The 23806-nt window shown below is 41.9% G+C and overlaps 1 protein-coding gene across 1 annotated transcript; it reads left to right on the top strand.

Moving 5' to 3' along the window:
• The first annotated feature begins 50 nt into the window (after nucleotides 1-50).
• Nucleotides 51-11414, top strand: LOC133542527 (gastrula zinc finger protein XlCGF17.1-like). Its single transcript, XM_061886745.1, has 2 exons — nucleotides 51-312; nucleotides 9599-11414. The coding sequence occupies exon 2, from the start codon at nucleotides 9649-9651 to the stop codon at nucleotides 10729-10731; it is 1083 nt and encodes a 360-aa protein (XP_061742729.1). The 5' UTR covers nucleotides 51-312; nucleotides 9599-9648; the 3' UTR covers nucleotides 10732-11414.
• Nucleotides 11415-23806: the final 12392 nt, after the last annotated feature.

The raw sequence follows: 23806 nt of genomic DNA, 5'->3' as shown, positions 1-23806 counted from the left end.
TCCCACTGAAACACGTGTTTGGCCAACATTTGTTCCGCGGTGGAGAACACTTCAATGACGTCACACAGGAGGAAGAACAAAACAAGATGGCGTCTGGCGGAGAATACGTTGTTTTGGTTATTATGGTTTCTAGGTCTTAATTACGACGTACATGTGCACATGTGTGTCGCTTAACAGAGTAAACGTCGTTATTAATTGTTTGTATGCGGATACATTAGTCTGAGTGCACTTATACGTGCTAGCCTAGCTTAGCTTGTTAGCTGCTAACAAAGAGAGGCGGAAGTGATCGACACATCAAAGCAGAGATCCAATGTAAGTGTAAAGTGTTTTTATTGTGTGAACATGTCTACATTACAAATGATGTGAGTGTTGCTGACTCAGCGACTAACTGCTGCCGAAAATAAATATTTGTGATGTTAGAAAAAAACAAAAAACGATAGCAGAGTACGAGGAGGAACTTTGTCCGACAAAAGAGGAGAAGGAGCGACAACATCAACGACTGGACGCTGTTTTCAAGAAACATAAAATTGTGTTACACTTCCATCCTTCCATCCATCTTCTTCTGCTGATCTGAGGTCGGGTCGTGGGGGGAACAGCCTAAGCAGGGAAGCCCAGCCTTTACTCTCCCCAGCCGCTTTGTTCAGCTCTTCCCGGGGGATCCCGAGGTGTTCCCAGGCCCGCCGGGAGACATAGTTTACCCGACCTGTCCTGGGTCTTCCCCGTGGCCTCCTACCGGTTGGACGTGCCCTAAACACCTCCCTGGGGAGGCGTTTGGGTGGCATCCTGACTAAATGCCCGAACCACCTCATCTGGCTCCTCTCCATGTGGAGGAGCAGCGGCTTTACTTTGAGCTCCTCCCGGATGACAGAGCTTCTCACCCTATCTCTAAGTAGAGCCTTATTTCGGCCGCTTGTACCCGTGATCTTGTCCTTTCAGTCATGACCCAAAGCTCATGACCATAGGTGAGGATGGGAACGTAGATCGGCCTTCCAGCTCAGCTCCTTCTTTACTGCAACGGATCGATACAGCGTCCGCATTACTGCACCAATCCGCCTGTCGATCTCACAATCCACTCTTCACTCACTCGTGAACAAGACTCCGAGGTACTTGAACTCCTCCACTTGGGGCAGGGCACTCCACCCTTTTCCGGACGAGAACTTTGGACTCGGACTTGGAGGTGCTGATTCTCATCATAGTCGCCTCACACTCAGCTGCAAACCAATCCAGTGAGAGCTGAAGATCCTGGCTAGTTGAAAAGATCAGGACCACATCATCTGCAAAAAGCAGAAACCTAATCCTGTAGCCACCAAACCGGATCCCCTCTACGCCCTGACTGCGCCTACAAATTCTGTCCATAAAAATTGCAAACCCCATTTCCATATGAGTTGGGAAATTGTGTTAGATGTAAATATCAACGGAATAAAATTATTTGTGAATAATTTTCAACCCATATTCAGTTGAATATGCTACAAAGACAACATATTTGATGTTAAAACTGGTAAACATTTTTTTTGTTTCAAATAATCATTAACTTTAGAATTTAATGCCAGCAACACGTGACAAAGAAGTTGGGAAAGTGGCAATAAATACTGATAAAGTTAAGAAATGCTCATCAACACTTATTTGGAACATCCCACATGTGTGAAGGCTAATTGGGAACAGGTGGGTGCCATGATTGGGTATAAAAGCAGCTTCCATGAAATGCTAAGTAATTCACAAACAAGGATAGGGTGAGGGTCACCAATTTGTAAGCAAATTGTTTGAACAGTTTTAGAACAACATTTCTCAACGAGCTATTGCAAGGAATTTAGGGGTTTTACCATCTACGGTCCGTAAAATCATCAAAAGGTTCAGAGAATCTGAAGAAATCACTGCACGTAAGCGAGGATATTACGGACCTTTGACCCCTCAGGCGGTACTGCATTAAAAAGCGACATCAGTGTGTAAAGGATATCACCACATGGGCTCAGGAACACTTCATAAAACCACTGTCAGTAACGTCGCTACATCTGTAAGTGCAAGTTAAAACTCTACTATGCAAAACAAAAGCCATTCATCAACAACACCCAGGAACGCCGCTGGCTTCGCTGGGCCCGAGGTCATCTAAGATGGACTGATGCAAAGTGGAAACGTGTTCTGTGGTCTGACGAGTCCACATTTTAAATTATATTTGGAAACTGTGGACATGGTGTCCTCCAAATCAAAGAGGAAAATAACCATCTGGATTGTTATAGGCGCAAAGTTCAAAAGCCAGCATGTGTGGTGGTATGGGGGTGTATTAGTGCCCAAGATATGGGTAACTTACACATCTGTGAAGGCACCATTAATGCTGAAAGGTCCATACAGGTTTTGGAGCAACATATGTTGTCATCCAAGCAACTTTATCATGGACGCCCCTTCTTATTTCAGCAAAACAATGCCAAGCCACGAGTTACAACAGGGTGGATTCGTAGTAAAAGAGTGTGGGTACTTTCCTGGCCCGCCTGAAGTCCAGACATGTCTCCCATTGTAAATGTGTCGCGTATTATGAAGCGTAAAATACGACAACAAGTCCCCGGACTGTTGAACAACTTAAAGGGGAACATTATCACAATTTCAAAAGGGTTAAAAACAATAAAAATCAGTTCCCAGTGGCTTGTTTTAATTTTTCGAAGTTTTTTTTCAAAATGTTACCTTATTATCCCGAAAAACTGCTTCAAAGTGACTGATTTTTACCATCGCTATATCCACCCGTCCATTTCCCTGTGACGTCATACAGGGCTGCCAATACAAACAACATGGCGGTTACCACAGCAAGATATAGCGACATTAGCTCGGATTCAGACTCGGATTTCAGCGGCTTAAGCGATTCAACAGATTATGCATGTATTGAAACAGATGGTCGGAGTATGGAGGCAGATAGCGAAAACGAAATTGAGGAAGAATTTAAGCTATTGAGCGAATAGCTATTGACGCTATTCGGCCAAAGCATGGGTGTACCTAATGAAGTGGCTCATAGCATGGCTGCCTTATTAGCATCGGCGGTAAAATGTGCAGACCAAACGATCAGGACTTTCGAATCTTGTGACACTGGAGCAACTTAAATCCGTCGATTGGTAAGTGTTTGTTTCGCATTAAATGTGGGCATCTAGTTTCAAATGTACATACAGCTAGCGTAAATAGCATGTTAGCATCGATTAGCATAGCATGTTAGCATCAATTAGCTGGCAGTCATGCCTTGACGAAATATGTCTGATTAGCATAAGTCAACAACATCAACAAAACTCACCTTTGTGATTTCGTTGACTTAATCGTTGCAAATGCATCTGCAGGTTATCCATACATCTCTGTGCCATGTCTGTCTTAGCATCGCCGGTCAAATGTGAAGACACTCTTGGAACATTCAATTTGTGGTCTGGCGGCAGATTTCTTGCCAGTGGTGCAACTTGAATCCCTCCCTGTTAGTGTTGTTACACCCTCCGACAACACACCGACGAGGCATGATGTCTCCTAGGTTCCAAAAAATAGTCGAAAAAACGGAAAATAACAGAGCTGAGACCCGGTGTTTGTAATGTGAAAATGAAAATGGCGGGTGTGTTACCTCGGTGACGTCACGTTTTGACGTCATCGCTGAAAGACCGATAAACAGAAAGGCGTTTAATTTGCCAAAATTCACCCATTTCGAGATCGGAAATTGGTTAAAAAAATAGATGGTCTTTTTTCTGCACCATCAAGGTATATATTGACGCTTACATAGGTTTGGTGATAATGTTCTCCTTTAAGCTCTACATCAAGCAAGAATGGTAAAGAAATCCACTTTCAAAGCTTCAACAATTAGTTTCCTCAGTTCCCAAACGTTTATTGAGTGTTGTTAAAAGAAAATGGGATGTTCCACAGTTCCACAGTTCCACGACCAGGACGAAAACCACACTGTTCCTCCTGAATCCGAGGTTCGACTATGCGGCATAAACTCCTCTCCAGTACATCTGAATAGACCTTCCCGGGAAGGCTGAGGATGATTATACATATTGACACAAATATAAAAAACACACTGTCCTTATAACGGATGCTTTTGCAATAGTTTGATTTGATCTTTCACAACACCTAGTGGCCACAATAATTCATGAAGTCAAGCTCATGGCAAAGAACGTTGAATGATGCGGACACGTTTGTTACTGGATACTTTCTATCAGACTTCTGTTTTGGAGACTTTGTGTACGTAATAAGCAACTATAATTATTTGATATGCTTAAATGTGCTGTTTTAGCTTAGCTGTTGTGTAGCTGCTAGCTCCTGGTGTGTCCAAAGTGCAGCCCATAGCTATGTTTTTTAAATGGGGAGTGTTGAAAATGTGGGATTTGTGTGTCTGTCCAATCAGCGGCAGCTACGCCCTGTTTTGTCATTGGACCTAAGTCTTTGGTTTGGTAGGCAGTACAGAGAGCAAGGGAACAATGTGAGACAGCAATGCTGTCCATCTCACACCATGCTAGTTGTTGCAATGAAAGGTCAACATGATCAGCCACACCCTGAGTTCCAACATATATAGGAGTCAAAGGATGAGTCGTCTGACTGGTGATCAGGTCGGGTGGCGGTACATACGGACACAGCTCAGTCAGCCAGGGTTCCACTGATGGAACAGTTGGAGCAGTCCTTGTCCTTCACTCCTTCAGGCTGTGGTACGAGCATGGAGGAGCCTTTGCAGTGGTGTCGCAGCTTGGTGGTCGTGCCGTCAGGTAACTCCAGGAAGGTTCCTTCTGTGCGATATTGACTGGTGCTCCGACTTCATATCTGGTGTTGTCCTTCAGACCTCGGCCAAGAAGCCAGGTAAACAGTGGCAAGAATGTGGGCGATAAGAGTGTATGTGCGTGGGCATGAACTTGCACCCACTTTCAACTGGAACTCAGGACATATGATTAGTTGCACGGCCTATTCTAATCTATATTAAACATTTCTTAATCACTTCATCCTTCATTATATTAATTATATCCCAACTTTAGCTACCTGTAAAAATTAGTGAGTCATCCTAGTCCATTTGTAAATAAATTATTTTCCTAAATTATAGTCTCCTCACTTTAACCAGACAGTCATTAGGACAAAAGACCCTGCGAGGACTTTGCCCTTTAAAGGGGAAAGCCCCAAAAAGGACAGTATTAAGATGAATTTGTCACATTTGCTATGAGGCATTTTATTATTAAAATATTCTGTTCTTATTTTTTGGGGTGGTATAGCTTGATTGGTAGAGTGGCCGTGCCAGCAACTTGATGGTTCCTGGTTCGATCCTAGCTTCTGCCATCCTCACCACTGTCAATGTGTCCTTGGGCAAGACACTTTACCCACCTGCTCCCAGTGCCGCCCACATTGGTTTAAATGTAACTTAGATATTGGGTTTCACTATGTAAAGCGCTTTGAGTCACTAGAGAAAAGCGCTATATAAATATAATTCACTTCACATGATATCTTGTTGTTCTATTTTCTCATTTCAAGGGGAATTGCACTTTTTGGAATCATTCACAGTCTCTATGTAAGATAAAGTTAAGGTCCCAACGGTAGTCACACACTAGGTGTGGTGAAATGATCCTCTGCATTTGACCCATCCCCAAGTTCACCCCCTGGGAGGTGAGGGCAGCGGAGGCCGCGCTCGGGAATCATTTGGTGATTTAACCCCCAACCCTTGATGCTGAGTGCCAAGCAATGAGGCAATGGGTCCCGTTTTTATAGTCTTTGGTATCACTCTGCCAGGATTTGAACTCACGACTTTCCAGTCTCAGGGCAGACACTCTAACCACAAGGCCACTGAGCAGGTCGATGGTTAATGCATCCTCAATAGAAAATAAACCTTAGCAAAAGTTAGCTAACAATTGAGTCACTGGTAGCCGCTCTATTCTGCCTATAAAGTGCTCTAAATAACATCCTAAAACCCCCTTCAACATTTTAAATACACACTGTAAGTATATATGTAATGTAGTAACATTCTTAATAACATCAATCAATCAATCAATGATTATTTATATAGCCTTAAATCACTAGTATCTCAAAGGGCTGCACAAACCACAACGACATCCTCGGTAGAGCCCACATAAGGGCAAGGAAAACTTGACAATGATGACTATGAGAAACCTTGGAGAGGACCCTATATGTGGGCATTCCCCCCCTAGAATGCACTACAAAGACAAGATATGTGATGTTCAAACTCATAAACATATTTTTTTTGCAAATAATAATTAACTTAGAATTTCATGGCTGCAACACGTGCCAAAGTAGTTGGGAAAGGGCATGTTCACCACTGTGTTACATCACCTTTTCTTTTAACAACACTCAATAAACGTTTGGGAACTGAGAAAACTAATTGTTGAAACTTTGAAATCTTCCCCATTCTTGTTTTAAGTAGAGCTTCAGTCGTTCAACAGTCCGGGGTCTCCGCTGTCGTATTTTACGCTTCATAATGCGCCACACATTTTCGATGGGAGACAGGTCTGGACTGCAGGCGGGCCAGGAAAGTACCCACACTCTTTTTTTTTTTACGAAGCCACGCGGTTGTAACACGTGCTGAATGTGGCTCGGCATTGTCTTGCTGAAATAAGCAGGGGCGTCCATGAAAAAGACGGTGCTTAGATGGCAGCATATGTTGTACCTAAACCTGTATTTACCTTTCAGCATTAATGGTGCCTTCACAGATGTGTAAGTTACCCATGCTTTGGGCACTATTGCACCCCCATACCATCACAGATGCTGGCTTTTGACCTTTGCGTCAATAACAGTCTGGATGGTTTGCTTCCACTTTGGTCCTGATGACACAGTCGAATATTTCCAAAAACAATTTGAAATGTGGACTCGTCAGACCACAGAGCACTTTTCCACTTTGCATCAGTCCATCTTAGATCATCTCGGGCCCAGAGAAGGTGGCGGCGTTTCTGGATGTTGTTGATAAATGGCTTTCGCTTTGCAAAGTAGAGCTTTAAGTTGCACTTACAGATGTAGCGACGAACTGTACAGGTGCTGTTCATATTATTAGAATATCATGAAAAAGTGGATTTATTTCAGTAATTATATTCAGAACGTGAAACTTACATATTATATCAATTCATGACACACATAGTGATATATATTTGAAATGTTTATTTCTTTAAATTTTAATGATTAGTACTGACAATTACTGAAAATCCCAAATTCAGTATCTCAGAAAATTAGAATATTAGTTACGACTAGTACCAAAAAATATTTTTTAGAAATGTGGGCCAACTGAAAAGTATGAACATGGAAACTTTCAGCATGTACAGCAATCAATATTTAGTTGCAGCTCCTTTTTGCCTGAATTGCTGCAGCAATACGGCGTGGTATGAAGTCCACCAGTCTGTTGCACTCCTCAGGTCTTATGAGAGCCCAGCTTGCTTATGCCCGGTTGGTAGAGCGTCGTGCCAGCAACTTGAGTGTTGCAGGTTCGATCCCCGCTTGTACCATCCTAGTCACTGCCGTTGTGTCCTTGGGCAAGACACTTTACCCACCTGCTCCCAGTGCCACCCACACTGGTTTTAAATGTAACTTAGATATTGGGGTTTCACTATGTAAAGCACTTTGAGTCACTTGAGAAAAGCGCTATATAAATATAATTCACTTCACAATTCACTTTAATAGTGGCCTTCAGCTCTTCAGCATTGTTGGGTCTGGCATCTGGCATCTTCCGCTTCACAATACCCCATAGCTTTTCTATGGGGTTAAGGTCAGGTGAGTTTGCAGGCCAATCAAGAACAGGGAGACCATGGTCCTTAAACCAGGTACTGGTAGATTTGGCACTGTGTGCAGGTGCCAAGTCATGTTGGAAAATGAAATCTTCACCTCCATAAAATTGGTCCGCGGCAGGCAGCATAAAGTGTTCTAAAACCTCCTGGTAGACTGCTGCATTGACCCTAGACCTCAGGAAACACAGTGGACCAACACCAGCAGAGGACATGGCACCCCAGACCATTACCCATTGTGGAAATTTGACACTGGACTTCAGGCAACGTGGATTCTGTGCCTCTCTTGTCTTCCTCCAGACTCTGGGACCTTGATTTCCAAAGAAGATACAAAATTTACTTTCATCTGAAAACATAACTTTGGACCACTCAGCAGCAGTCCAGTCCTTTTTGTCTTGAGCCCAGGCGAGACGCTTTTGACGTTGTCTCTTATTCAAGACTGGCCTTACACAAGGAATGCGACAGCTGAAGCCCATATCTTGCATACGTCGGTGCGTGGTGGTTCTTGAAGCACTGACTCCAGCTGCAGTCCACTCTTTGTGGATCTCCCCCACATTTTTGAATTGGTTTTGTTTGACAATCCTCTCCAGGGCGCGGTTATCCCTCCTGTTTGTACACTTTTTTCTACCACATCTTTGTCTTCCCTTGGCCTCTCTATTAATGTGCTTGGACACAGAGCTCTGGGAACATCCAACCTCTTTGGCAATGACATTTTGTGTCTTGCCCTCCTTCTTTAAAGTATCAATGGTCATCTTTTGGACAGTTGTCAAGTCAGCAGTCTTCCCAGGATTGTGTGTCATACAGAATCAAAACGAGAGACCATTTAAAGGCTTTTCCAGGTGTTTGGAGTTAGTTAGCTAATTAGATTGTGGCACCAGGTGTCTTCAATATCTGACCTTTTCACCATATTCTAATTTTCTGAGATGTTGAATTTAGGGTTTTCATTGGTTGTCAGCTATAATCATCTCCTTTTTGTCAAAAAGAACACTTGAAATGTATCAGTCTGTTTGGAATGAATGTATACATTCTACAAGTTTGCCTTTCTAAATGGAATTAATGAAATAAATCCACTTTTTCATGATATTCTAATAATATGACCAGCACCTGTATTTAGTGACAGTGGTTTTCTGAAGTGTTCCTGAGCCCATGTGGTGATATCTTTTAGAGCTTGATGTCGGTTTTTGAAACAGCGCCGTCTGAGGGATGGAAGGTCACGGTCATTTAATGTTGGTTTCCGGCCATACCGCTTACGTGGAGTGATCTTTCCAGATTTTCTGAACCTTTTGACGATATTATGGACTGTAGATGTTGAAATCCCTAAATTTCTTGCCATTGCACTTTGAGAAATGTTGTTCTTAAACTGTTTGACTATTTGCTCACGCAGTTTTTTTCTGCACCATCAAGGTATATATTGACGCTTACATAGGTCTGCTGATAATGTTCCCCTTTAAACACATAACTGGGTATTGTGGCCAAACAGTTAAATTTTTGTTTCATATGACATCACATGGACAAAGACAAGACGTTCTGGAGGAAAGTTTAGTGTAATACCACAAAAATAACGTGTAGTATTTTATTAACTTGTAGCCAAAACTATTTTTTTATTGATATTTTCAAAGCAGACGATTGTCCTTAGGGCCCTCTGGCCCCCCATGGGGTAACCATAAGGTCTGGGCCTCTTATGACCTCACTGTTGGTGCTAATCGACCTGTTTCTTCTCCTTTTTACTGAATTTGAAAGCAAAAGTGAATCCACAAATAACAGAATCTTAAAGCAGAATTGAAAAGGAAATCTGAATTGGTAAAATCTTATCTATATCGCTCCTAACATGTGACTGAACAAAGATGGATTCCTCTCGAGCATGTTTGTCTTCTTGTGTCCTGCAGACTTCTGTGAAGAACATCTTCTCTCTGAGTAACAGAATTGGAGCTTCAGGATGGACAAGGAGGAGCCACAGCCCTTCCACATTAAGGAGGAAGAAGAGGCGCCACATACATTGCAAATGCAAAGGGAAGAAAATAACCCACTGACCTCCCATTTTAAAGAGGAAGAGGAGGAACACAGCATCAGTCAAGAATGGTTGGAGGAGTTCCATGTGATTGTGAAGAGTGAAGATGATGAGGTCAACAGTGAAAGTGAGGAGAGGGGTGGGGGGGAGCCTCCAAGCAGCAGCTCAACTCAACACATGACAACAGAAGCTGATGGAGACCACTGTGGAGGATCACAAGCAGACAAGCTCTTAGCTCCACTATCAGATAGTGAGGACACAACGTCACACTCTCCTGACACTGATGATGAAGACTCTAAAGATGATAAGACATGTCACACTGACAACACACACTTCACATGTTCTCTCTGTGACAAAACTTTTCAATATCCTAGTAAATTGAAAAGACACATGAGAACACACACTGGGGAAAAACCTTTTTCATGTTCAATCTGTGGTAAAGATTTTACTCAGAGGCACGATTTAAAAAGACACATGAGATCACACACTGGAGAAAAACCGTTTACATGTTCAATCTGTTGTAAAGATTTTACTCGAAGGGCCTATTTCAAAGTACACATGAAAATACACACCGGAGAAAAACCCTTTACGTGCTCAATTTGCGGTAAAAGATACACCCAACAAAAGTATTTGGAAAGACACACAAAAATTCACTCTGGTGAAAAACCTTTTATCTGTTCAGAATGTGGTAAAGCGTTTTCGCTAAGTGTCTATTTGAAAGTACACATGAGAATACACACTGGAGAAAAACCTCTGTCATGTTCAGTCTGTCATAAAGGTTTTATACAACGTGGTGAGTTGAAAAGGCACATGAGAACACACACTGGTGAAAAACCTTTTACATGTTCAGTATGTTGTAAAAGTTTTATACAAAGACAGCATTTGAAAGTACACATGATAACACACACGGGTGAGAAAGTGTGGAGTTGCAGTGTGTGTGGTGAACGTTTCTCTTATAAGTCCCAGTGTAAGAAACACAAGTGTGTTGGTGAGAACAGCAGCAGCAAATAAAGATGCAGGATTTGAAATAAACTGTCAAAACTTAACTTTGACCTTCTGACATCAGCACATAGATTCTAACATTTATAGATTAGATATAGATTATTACTTTTTCAGTCAAGTACATGTTTCAATATACAACATTGTGTACTTTTATTTAAAAATGAACACAACACTTTGACTGTAAAGGTGAGAATAAACAGGACAAAACATGTTACAAATACTTTTTGTGTCTTCAGAGATTTTCAGAAATAATTTGTAATATTAATGATGTTATAGATGATTTTCTTTATATGATGTACATATTTGTTTTACATGTGTTCATACATTTTCTATTGAGTACACATAAATCCCTCTTAGTTCATATTTACTGGTTCACATCTGAAACATCTTCTGGACCACTTCTGGAAGCATATTATTATTTACTTTATACATCATGTGAACAGTTGTCTTTTATACAAGATCATTTACTTTTGAAATGTGTGACTTTATGAATCATTTGTTGGGTCTCAATAATCCATTCTTTTAATTATCTTTATTACTCTCTTTTGTAATATGAACATTGTTTTATATGTATGTCCCCTTTATGCAATATGTAGATGAGAGAAAAATGGCAACATTATATGTGGAAAGTTATGAAGGATTGTTTTGTTTTTAATAATCTACATTTCTTATTAAAAAACTACACATGACAATTTTCTTTCAAAGTTTATGATTTTTTTTCACCCTTTTTAAAATACCTCAAACATTATCAATTTCAGAAAACATAAAACACTTTGGAATGTTAGGGAAAAGTCAATAATGTACATCATCCCACAGAGCTTTACTGTACATCCATCCATTTTTTTTACCACTTGTCCCTTTCATTTTATATGTATAGCCTTTAATCACAAACTTGTCCGCCAAGGGGTGTTGCGTTTTGGAGAAACTCCTTCTGTCAGAGTGCTGTTCAACACAGAGGAATCCAAGGATGCACAGGATGCTGAGTAAAACACTTCTTTTACTGCGGAAATCTACTCACAAAAACAATCCAAACAGGAAGTAACAAAAATCAACGGTGCGAAAAAGAGAAGACAAAATGTGCATCGTGGAAAAAAGAACAAAAGCTACTTATATACACAAATAAACTTAACTTAGTTTGGAGTTACAATATGTGCACACTACAAAACAACACCAAGATGGATGGCACTGGGAACGGCCAAGGTAGCAAAATACTGGAAGCACAGAATCAACTGGCGTGGAGTGGAATCGCCGAGTGCCATCCAGCTGTCAAGGTGCTGCTTAAGTAGCACCAGGGTCAATTGGAAGCAGCTGTGCACGTCCCACAACTCCGCCCACAAGGGCAACACAGGGACTCTAGGAAGAAGGAGAAATGTAAGAACAAGGTCAACTGCACCAAAAGAGGAAAACTGACAATACAAACCACAAGGTGGCAGCAGGCGGTGACAACTTCCCTCAAATTAATTTGGAAAAAATTGGACTGAGCATAAGAGATAAATCATCACAAATAAAGTTCTATCATTCAAAAAGTTTAACTTTGTAACTAACTTCTATCCAAATTCATCCAGGATGTTTCTCCAGAATTTTCCGTTGGAGAATGCTGTCAAACTGTTATGTCTACTAGGAAAATGTAAACCAAATATTTTTTGGTTAATTTCTGTCACAATATATATATATATATATATATATATATATATATATATATATATATATATATATATATATATATATGTATATGTGATGCCAAAGGAAATTTAAGGCAAGGCAACTTTGTTTAGCACTTTTCATACACAAGGCAGACTCAAAGTGCTTTACAGACAACAAAGTGAAATGAAAGAGTATAAAAGCAAAATTAAAATGCGGACAATAAAAATAAAAACCGTGCGGACGTTAAAGTTAAAAGTTTGGGGAGTTCCAGTGACGTCATCAAGCTGAATGGCAGCTTAGAGTAACATCTCCCTCGTGAGAAAAGTTATTTCTCCCCGTGAGCGGAGGCGTGGTTTGGGGGCGTGGTTGGGGTGGGGGGCGTGGTTAAGAGGGGAATAATATATTTACATCTACAATTCACCAACTCGAGTATTTCATATATATATATATATATATATATATATATATATGAAATACTTGACTTTCAGTGAATTCTAGCTATATATATATTTGTTTTATTATATATATAAATATAATAAATAGTTAAATTTCAAACGGCACGTACCTATCAAATACACAGTAATAAAAACACAGTTGTTCTACTAACTGTACTGTGCTTGCTGGTTACTAAAAAAAAAACACTTACCTTTCACTATTTGAGTAACCTTTGTTCTGCCATTTATTTCTTCATTTTGCTCGTTGACGGTGTAATATATTGGGTTGGAGTCCATAACCAGGTGAGGTGATGAAGTTATGTCTCTTTACTGTGGGCTTCGGAACAGACTCCCTCACTTGCCGTCAGGTGCCCAGCACCCAGTAAATCGTTGGCCAATCAAAAAGCAACCCCATAACACTATAGCCAACATTCACCAGGAGATGGCAACAGACAACAAAGAATCACTCTATTACAGACCTCGTCTGGCTGTAACTTCCTCGTTCTTCTGCTTCATCTCCTTGTGTGTGCAGTTTTTTATTCAAATCCATAGATGTTGTAACGTGATTGGGCAGGCAAGCTGTTTATATAGTGGGAAAGCGGACGTGAAAAGAGACTGTCCCCACTCATGTCCGCAAGGAGCTGGAGGGGGCGTGGCCTCCAGCTCCGGCTGAATTTCGGGTTATTTTCGGGAGAAATTTTTTTCCGGGAGGTTTTCGGGAGAGGCGCTGAATTTCGGGAGTCTCCCGGAAAATCCGGGAGGGTTGGCAAGTATGCCGAAGGAGCCGAGGGGCCGTCCATGCCAGAGTTTGTGGAAAAACTGCTGCGGGACATGTTGGAGATTCCTGTAGCTACGCATCTCGACATCGAAAGAGCGCACGGCGCGTTGGCGCCAAGACCCGCCGGAGACGGAGAAGACAATAGTCAATAATAGTCAAATTCCTCCACTACAAAATGAAAGAAGAGGTCATGCGCAAAGCCTGGGGAAAGAAGAAGATTTTCTTAGATGGTAGACTGATATACTTTGACCAGGATTACCCCCCAGCAGTCCTGCAAAAGAGGAAAGAATATACTGAAGCGAAGCGAGTGTTAAAGCAAAGAAATATTCGCTTCCAGACTACGTTCCTGGCAAAACTACGAGTGTTTTATGAGAACGGCACACAGTTGTACTGGACAGCAGAGGAGGTGACAAGAGACATGAAGGACAGAGGACTACAGAGGAGGTGACAAGAGACATGAAGGGCAGAGGACTACAGAGGAGGTGACAAGAGACATGAAGGACAGAGGACTACAGAGGAGGTGACAGGAGACGTGAAGGACAGAGGACTACAGAGGAGGTGACAGGAGACGTGAAGGACAGAGGACTACAGAGGAGGTGACAAGAGACGTGAAGGACAGAGGACTACAGAGGAGGTGACAAGAGACATGAAGGACAGAGGACTACAGAGGAGGTGACAAGAGACATGAAGGACAGAGGACTACAGAGGAGGTGACACGAGACGTGAAGGACAGAGGACTACAGAGGAGGTGACAAGAGACATGAAGGACAGAGGACTACAGAGGAGGTGACAAGAGACATGAAGGACAGAGGACTACAGAGGAGGCGACAAGAAACATGAAGGACAGAGGACTACAGAGGAGGCGACAAGAGACATGAAGGACAGAGGACTACAGAGGAGGTGACAAGAGACATGAAGGACAGAGGACTACAGAGGAGGTGACAAGAGACATGAAGGACAGAGGACTACAGAGGAGGTGACAAGAGACGTGAAGGACAGAGGACTACAGAGGAGGTGACAAGAGACATGAAGGACAGAGGACTACAGAGGAGGTGACAAGAGACATGAAGGACAGAGGACTACAGAGGAGGTGACAAGAGACATGAAGGACAGAGGACTACAGAGGAGGTGACAAGAGACATGAAGGACAGAGGACTACAGAGGAGGTGACAAGAGACATGAAGGACAGAGGAGGCGACAAGAGACATGAAGGACAGAGGAGGCGACAAGAGACATGAAGGACAGAGGACTACAGAGGAGGCGACAAGAGACATGAAGGACAGAGGACTACAGAGGAGGTGACAAGAGACATGAAGGACAGAGGACTACAGAGGAGGTGACAAGAGACATGAAGGACAGAGGACTACAGAGGAGGTGACAAGAGACGTGAAGGACAGAGGACTACAGAGGAGGTGACAAGAGACATGAAGGACAGAGGACTACAGAGGAGGTGACAAGAGACGTGAAGGATAGAGGACTACAGAGGAGGTGACAAGAGACATGAAGGACAGAGGACTACAGAGGAGGTAACAAGAGACATGAAGGGCAGAGGACTACAGAGGAGGTGACAAGAGACATGAAGGACAGAGGACTACAGAGGAGGTGACAAGAGACGTGAAGGACAGAGGACTACAGAGGAGGTGACAAGAGACATGAAGGACAGAGGACTACAGAGGAAGTGACAAGAGACGTGAAGGATAGAGGACTACAGAGGAGGTGACAAGAGACATGAAGGACAGAGGACTACAGAGGAGGTGACAAGAGACATGAAGGACAGAGGACTACAGAGGAGGTGACAAGAGACATGAAGGACAGAGGACTACAGAGGAGGTGACAAGAGACGTGAAGGACAGAGGACTACAGAGGAGGTGACAAGAGACATGAAGGACAGAGGACTACAGAGGAGGTGACAAGAGACATGAAGGACAGAGGACTACAGAGGAGGTGACAAGAGACATGAAGGACAGAGGACTGCAGAGGAGGTGACAAGAGACATGAAGGACAGAGGACTACAGAGGAGGTGACAAGAGACATGAAGGACAGAGGACTACAGAGGAGGTGACAAGAGACATGAAGGACAGAGGACTACAGAGGAGGTGACAAGAGACATGAAGGACAGAGGACTGCCAGTCAGCGTGATTACGCCAAGGAAGAGCCTGCCTGATCAGCTGTCCTGTTTCGCCTGGAAGACCACGGGAGGAAGGAGCCAGGAGGGGACAGTTGAGGAGCCAGAGAAAAGCACCATGGAGAGACTACAAGCTTTCAGAAGATAAACATCGCCTTCTCCAGAGGACCTGTTAATCTTAACTGACTTCTTAAAGGGAACATTATCACCAGACCTATGTAAGCGTCAATATATACCTTGATGGTGCAGAAAAAAGACCATATATTTTTTTAACCGATTTCCGAACTCTAAATGGGTGAATTTTGGCGAATTAAACGCCTTTCTGTTTATCGCTCATGTGGTGATGACGTCAGAACGTGACGTCGCCGAGGTAACACAGCCGCCATTTTCATTTTCAACACATTACAAACACCGGGTCTCAGCTCTGTTATTTTCCGTTTTTTCGACTATTTTTTGGAACCTTGGAGACATCATGCCTCGTCGGTGTGTTGTCGAAGGGTTTAACAACACTAACAAGGAGGGATTCAAGTTGCACCACTGGCCCCAAGATGCCAAAGTGTCTGCCGCCAGACCCCCATTGAATGTGCCAGAGTGTCTCCACATTTGACCGGCGATGCTAAGACAGACATGGCACAGAGATGTATGGATAACCTGCAGATGCATTTGCGACGATAAAGTCAACAAAATCACAAAAGTGAGTTTTGTTGATGTTGACTGCCAGCTAATCGATGCTAACATGCTACGCTAATCGATGCTAACATGCTATTTACCGGCCGTGCTAAGGCAGACATGGCACAGAGATGTATGGATAACCTGTAGATGCATTTGCAACTATATTACGTTTCCTTCCACCCACATTTAATGCGAAAAAAACACTTACCAATCGACAGATTTAAGTTGCTCCAGTGTCACAAGATGTGAAAGTCCTGATCGTTTGGTCCGCACATTTTACCGGCGATGCTAACGCAGCTATTCGGCCATGCTATGGCTATGAATAGCGTCAATAGCTATTCGCTCAATAGCTTCAGTTTCTTCTTCAATATTTTCATACTCCAACCATCTGTTTCAATACATGCGTAATCTGTTGAATCGCTTAAGTCGCTGAAATCCGAGTCTGAATCCGAGCTAATGATAAATGATAAATGGGTTGTACTTGTATAGCGCTTTTCTACCTTCAAGGCACTCAGAGCGCTTTGACACTACTTCCACATTTACCCATTCACACACATATTCACACACTGATGGAGGGAGCTGGCATGCAAGGCGCCAACCAGCACCCATCAGGAGCAAGGGTGAAGTGTCTTGCTCAGGACACAACAGACGTGACGAGGTTGGTACTAGGTGGGGATTAAACCAGGGTACCCTCAGATTGCGCACGGCGACTCTTCCAATGCGCCACGCCGTCCCTAATGTCGCTATATCTTGCTGTGCTATTCACCATTGTTTGTTTACATTGGCAGCACTGTGTGACGTCACAGGGAAATATAAATTGGTTTCGAAGGGAGCGAAATAAGGCACTTTAAAGCTTTATTTAGGGATATTCCGAGACCGGTAAAATTTGGAAAAAAAACTTCCGAAAATACAACAAGCCACTGGGAACTGATTTTTATTGTTTTTAACCCTTTTGAAATTGTGATAATGTTCCCCTTTAAGTGTCCAAAGCCTAATCAGCTCTGTTATTTTTCCGTTTTTTCCACTGTTTTCCGGTACTTTGGAGACATCATGCCTCGTCGCTGTGTTGTCGGAGGGTGTAACAACACCAACAGAGACGGATTCAAGTTGCACCAGTGGTCAAAAGACGCGAAAGTCCCTCGTTTGTTCCGCACACTTTACCGACGACAGCTATGCTACGACAGAGATGGCAAGAATGTGTGGATATCCTGCGACACTCAAAGCAGAAGCATTTCCAACGATAAAGTCAACGAAATCACAAAGGTGAGTTTTTTTAATGTTATTGATTTATGTGGAGTGTGCTAATCAGACATATTTGGTCACGGCATGACTGTAAGCTAATCGATGCTAACATGCTATTTAGGCTAGCTGAATGTACTTGTTGCATCATCATGCCTCATTTGTAGCTATATTTGCATCCAGCCTTTCCCTCCACCCACATTTAATGCCAAACAAACACATACCGATCGTTGGTTGGAAGGCGATCGCCGAATTCGTCCGCGCTTCCTCCCGTGCCGCGCTGTCTGTCGTGATATGGCTCAAAAGCTTCTTTTTCTTCTTTAATTTCATTTTCGCTACCTGCCTCCACACTCCAACCATCCGTTTCAATACATGCGTAATCTGTTGAATCGCTTACGGCGCTGAAATCCGAGTCTGAATCTGAGCTAATATCGCTATACCTTTCTGTACTATTTGCCATGTTTGTTTCTGTGTGGTCACGCTGTGACATCACAGGATAATTAACAAGTGGATATAACGACGGTTAAATGAGGCACTTTGAAGCCATTTTTCGGGATATTGCGTGTTGGGTAAAATTTTGAGAAAAACTTCGATAAAAAAATAGGGCCACTGGGAACTGATTTTTATTGGTTTCAACCCTTCAGAAATTGTGATAATGTTCCCATTTAAATGTAACTCATCTCAACAATATGCAGAGTTGTGGTATTTCAATTAACTGGAATCCAGTGTGCTTTGGGGCCCTATTCTAGTGAATCACACATTGGAAAGTTATCTTGCCGTCTGAGAAGTGTTGTATCCCAAATAGCTGCAATGGCTTTCTATTAAAGGGGAACATTATCAGCAGACCTATGTAAGCGTCAATATATACCTTGATGTTGCAGAAAAAAAGACCATCTATTTTTTTAACCGATTTCCGAACTCTAAATGGGTGACAGTCTCAGCGTTGTCCACCGCGTCGTTGAACAGTGCGAGTTTTCACTGTAACTCCCTCCAAATAGCACAGAAACAATGGCTTTCTTGAACTGATTTATTCGAAGGCTTCCTTTCCTTTCAAATTCACCGTGAAAACTGTAATAAATAAAGCACGTTACAAATGTAAAAATAACAACATGCACAGCATGTGGATCAAACATTTTACCGCGGTAAAATACCAACAAATGACAAACAAATACCTTGATGGCCTGCATGCTTCTTTTAGGAGGGAATTGTGATCTTCTGGCTCTTATAGCCCGAATGCTGAAAGGCCTTGTGACACTTTTTAGTCTTTGTTATGATCAGTCGCTCTCTTTCTCCCTTCTCATTGCATCAAAAAATGTTTTCTCCTACCCGGAAGTAACTTCCCTACATCCGACGACAGACCAAACAAGACCAAACTTAAGAAAAAGGCATGAAAGGACATTTTTAACCACAGTAACTAAATAAAGCCTTCTTATGAACTTTTATGCATTTGATTTGAATTCCCTTTTATGAACTTAACTTATCCTGTTTTTAGAGAAATAAAACAAATTATAATAATTATTTTAGCAACAGTTACAAAATATGTACATCATATAAAGGAGTTCATCTATACAATTAATAGTTAAAGTGATTTCTGAATATCTCTATACACAAATAAAATTATTTGCAACATGTTTTTCCTGTTTATTCTCACCTTTACAGTAAAAGTGTTGTCTTTATTTTTAAATAAAAGTACACAATGTTGTATGTTAAAACATGTACGTGACTGAAAAAAGCAAAACTCTATATCTAATCCATAAATGTTAGACTCTATGTGCTGATGTTGCTAGAAGGTCAAAGTTCAAGTTTTGACAGTTTATTTCAAATCCTGCATCTTCATTTGTTGCTGCTGTTCTCACCAGCACACTTGTGTTTCTTACACTGGGACTTAGAAGAGAATCTTTCACCACACACACTGCAACTCAACACTTTCTCACCTGTGTGTGTTCTCATGTGTCTTTTCAAATGCTGTCTTTGTATACAACTTTTACGACATACTGAAGAAGTATGAAGTTTTTCTCCAGTGTGTGTTTCTCATGTGTTTTTTTAAATAGCCCCTTCTGGTAAAATCTTTACCGCAGATTGAACATGAAAAAGGTTTTTCTCCAGTGTGTGTTCTCATGTGTCTTTTCAAATGTGGACTATGAGTAAAATCTTTACTGCAGATTGAACATATGAAAGATTTTTCTCCAGTGTGTGTTCTCATGTGTGCTTTTAAACTTTGATTCCTTACAAAACTTTTACCACACTCTGAGCAGGAAAAAGGTTTTTCTCCAGTGTGTGTTCTCATGTGCATTTTAAATCGTGCCTTTGAGTAAAATCTTTACCGCAGATTGAACATGAAAAAGGTTTTTCACCAGTGTGTGTTCTCACGTGTTCTTTTAAACTTTGATTTCTTACAAAACTTTTACCACATTCTGAGCAGGAAAAAGGTTTTTCTCCAGTGTGTATTCTCATGTGTATTTTCAAATCCTGCCTCTGAGTACTACCTTTACCGCATATTGAACATGAAAAAGGTTTTTCTCCAGTGTGTGTTCTCATGTGTCTTTTCAACTTACTAGGATATTTAAAAGTTTTGTCACAGTGAGAACACGTCAAGAGTTTGTTGTCAGTGTGACATGTCTTATCATCTTTAGAGTCTTCATCATCAGTGTCAGGAGAGTGTGACGTTGTGTCCTCACTATCTGATAGTGGAGCTAAGAGCTTGTCTGCTTGTGATCCTCCACAGTGGTCTCCATCAGCTTCTGTTGTCATGTGTTGAGTTGAGCTGCTGCTTGGAGGCTCCCCCCCTCCCCTCTCCTCACTCTCACCTTTGACCTCATCATCTTCACTCTTCACAGGGACACCAGTCACTGGCATCTTGGTGACATCAACCTCCTCCAGTCCTTCAAGATGCTCTCCCTGCTGACTGATGCTGTGTTCCTCCTCTTCTTCCTTAATGTGAGGTTTCAGTGGGTCCTCCTCTTCCTCCTTTATGTGAGGGATCAGTGGATCTACCGCTTCCTCTTTAAAATGGGGTGTCAATGTGTCCTCCTCTTCCTTTTAAAATGGGGGATCAGTGGGTATTCCTCTTCCTTCTTTATGAGGTTGTGCTGTGGCTTCTCCGTCTGCATTCTGAAGCTCCACTTCTGTTGCTCAGGGTGAAGATGTTCTTCACAGACGTCTGCAAGACAAACACACCATCTCTGCTCAGTCACACAATGCATTCAGTACTTTTACATGCACTTAGGAAAAACAAGTTATCTTATGAACTGTCTTGAAATCTCAGTGATGCACAAACACGCTGCTCTTTACAACATTATTCACAGGAAAATAAAAACCAACCAGGACAACAGGACTTGTTACTATGAATAGAGGATATGGTTGAAAATTGATTTTACGATATATTATTTCGTATTGAATTACTAATAGAACCATTTTAAAACAGGCTACACAGGTTCCTAATTTAGTTGCTGAAATATTACATCATTTCCAGTATTATTTTCTCAAATAAAGTAACGATAACCAGATAATAACAGTAAATAAACAAGTACATTAATAATAATTGTTTCGACTAAATAATACAATAACAAATGACACAATATGTTACTGCATATGTCAGCTGCCGAATTAGGAGCTTTTGTAACCCGCTTTAAAATTATTCTATAATCAATCATATACCAAATGATATATCGTGACATATATTGTTATTAGGATATAGATTATAGGTCATATCGCCCATACCAAACATTGGTTCGCCGAGTCGTTTTGTTTGGCCCACCAAATATATTTGTTTGATATTCTTCAGATGTGTGTGTATGTTTAAAATGTTGTACTCCTGTTCTACATCACGTGGAAGTGTCATGTCATGGGGATGGTGTGCTTTTAACTAAGGGTGTGACGATACGGTCAGCTCACCAAAGGATACTCGATATTGGCTTTAGGAGAACGAGACAATATTTTGGTGGTTAACATGATTCTTACACATATGTGTACTTCATGTGTATATGAATGTACTTTCCCTTGTGTGCTTAGTTTTACTGTAACTTCATAGTGGATAATATCTATAAACAACCTCACTTGTTTTACATCTTTAATTTGAAGGACTGTTTACTTATTTGACAAATTCAAAGGAAACTGCACTTTTTTTAAAATGTCGCCTATCTTTCACAATACTTTTGTAAGACATATGTTTTTAATTTTCATGAATTTTATTTCGTAAATAAATGTGAGCAAAAGTCAGCTAATATTGGAGTCAATGGGAGCTCCTCTATTAGACCCACAAAGTCCTCCAAAAAAACATCCGGAAGCTGCCAACAATACTCCATTTACATTTTGTGACCTGAATATTAACCAAGTATTAGCGATATTGTTATTATAAGTGCTAACGCTAAGGACCTACTTTTAGCGCCGCATTGATCACAGAAGTAACTAGCTTATGCTGCTATATTGACATACTGAGCTGCTTTCTCGCCTCTAAGATGGTGAAAGCTAATTCTAGATTATAAATCATGCTTCTCACTTATGTAGTAGAAGGTTGTGGACATAAACAGAGAACTTGGTCAACTTTGACTTCCAACTTAGACCTGGAGATGGCAAGAAAGATACGATAATAAGCTCTTTTGCACCCACCCTTTTTAACCCTTTGCAAGGATTAATTCTTCATCCAAACGGGAAGATATGAACATCCCATCAGTCGGCATCCCAGTGAGAGCAGACATTGTATGCTTAAAATGAGCAAGATATGTAAATATGACATGTTATTAAGAATGTTACTACATTACATATATACTTACAGTGTGTATTTAAAATGTTGAAGGGGGTTTTAGGATGTTATTTAGAGCAGTGGTCCCCAACCACCCGATTGGTATCGGGCCGCAGAAGAATTTTTAATTCATTTTTATATTAAAAAATTTTTTTAAAAAAAGTTTAATTAAATCAACATAAAAAACACAATATACACTTACACTTATTGCACCAACCGCAAAAACCTCCCTTTTTCATAACAAAGAAAAAAAAAAAAAAGTTCATGCCCACGAACATACACTCTTATCGCCCACATTCTTGCCACTGTTTACCTGGCTTCTTGGCCGAGGTCTGAAGGACAACACCAGGTATGAAGTCGAAGTCCAGGGAGAAAAAAAGCACCTGTCAATATCGCACAGAAGGAACCTTCCTGGTGTTACCTGACGGCACGACCACTAAGCTGCGACACCACTACAAAGGCTCCTCCATGCTCGTGCTGGTACCACCTGGCTTGGTAGGCTCGTACCCGCCTACCAAGTCAAAGACTTAGGTCCAAAGATGAAACAGGGCGTAGCTGCCGCTGATTGGACAGACATGCAAATACCAGATATTCAGGTGTACTGGAGAGGAGTTTATGCCGGATAGTCGAACCTCGGATTCAGGAGGAACAGTGTGGTTTTCGTCCTGGTCGTGGAACTGTGGACGAGGTCTATACTCTCGGCAGGGTCCTTGAGGGTGCATGGGAGGTTGCCCAACCAGTCTACATGTGCTTTGTGGATTTGGAGAAGGCATTCGACCGTGTCCCTCGGGAAGTCCTGTGGGGAGTGCTCAGAGAGTATGGGGTATCGGACTGTCTTATTGTGGCGGTCCGCTCCCTGTATGATCAGTGTCAGAACTTGGTCCGCATTGCCGGCAGTAAGTCGGACACTTTTCCAGTGAGGGTTGGACTCTATCAAGGCGCCGATTCTGTTCATAAATTTTATGGACAGAATTTCTAGGCGCAGTCAAGGTGTTGAGGGGATCCGGTTTGGTGGCTGCAGGATTAGGTCTCTGCTTTTTGCAGATGATGTGGTCCTGATGGCTTCAACCGGCCAGTATCTTTAGTTCTCACTGGATTGGTTCGCAGCCAATTGTGAATCGACTTGGATGAGAATCAGCACCTCCAAATCCGAGTTCAAGAGAAGGGTGGAGTGCCCTGCCCCAAGTGGAGGAGTTCAAGTACCTCGGAGTCTCGTTCACGAGTGAAGGAAGAGTGGATTGTGAGATCAACAGGCGGATCGGTGCGGCGTCTGCAGTAATGCGGACGCTGTATCGATCCATTGTGGTAAAGAAGGAGCTGAGCCGGAAGGTAAAGCTCTCAGTTTACCGGTCGATCTACGTTCCCATCCTCACCTATGGTCATGAGCTTTGGGTTATGACTGAAAGGACAAGATCACGGGTACAAGCGGCCAAAATAAGGCTCCACTTAGA

The sequence above is a fragment of the Nerophis ophidion genome, linkage group LG24, assembly GCF_033978795.1.
Source record: "Nerophis ophidion isolate RoL-2023_Sa linkage group LG24, RoL_Noph_v1.0, whole genome shotgun sequence".
NCBI lineage: Eukaryota > Metazoa > Chordata > Actinopteri > Syngnathiformes > Syngnathidae > Nerophis > Nerophis ophidion.
This window is presented reverse-complemented; position numbering and strand designations above follow the sequence as displayed.

Coding starts and splice junctions, on each gene's coding strand:
- LOC133542527 (XM_061886745.1), top strand. CDS start 9,649: ATGGACAAGGAGGAGCCACAGCCCTTCCACATTAAGGAGGAAGAAGAG.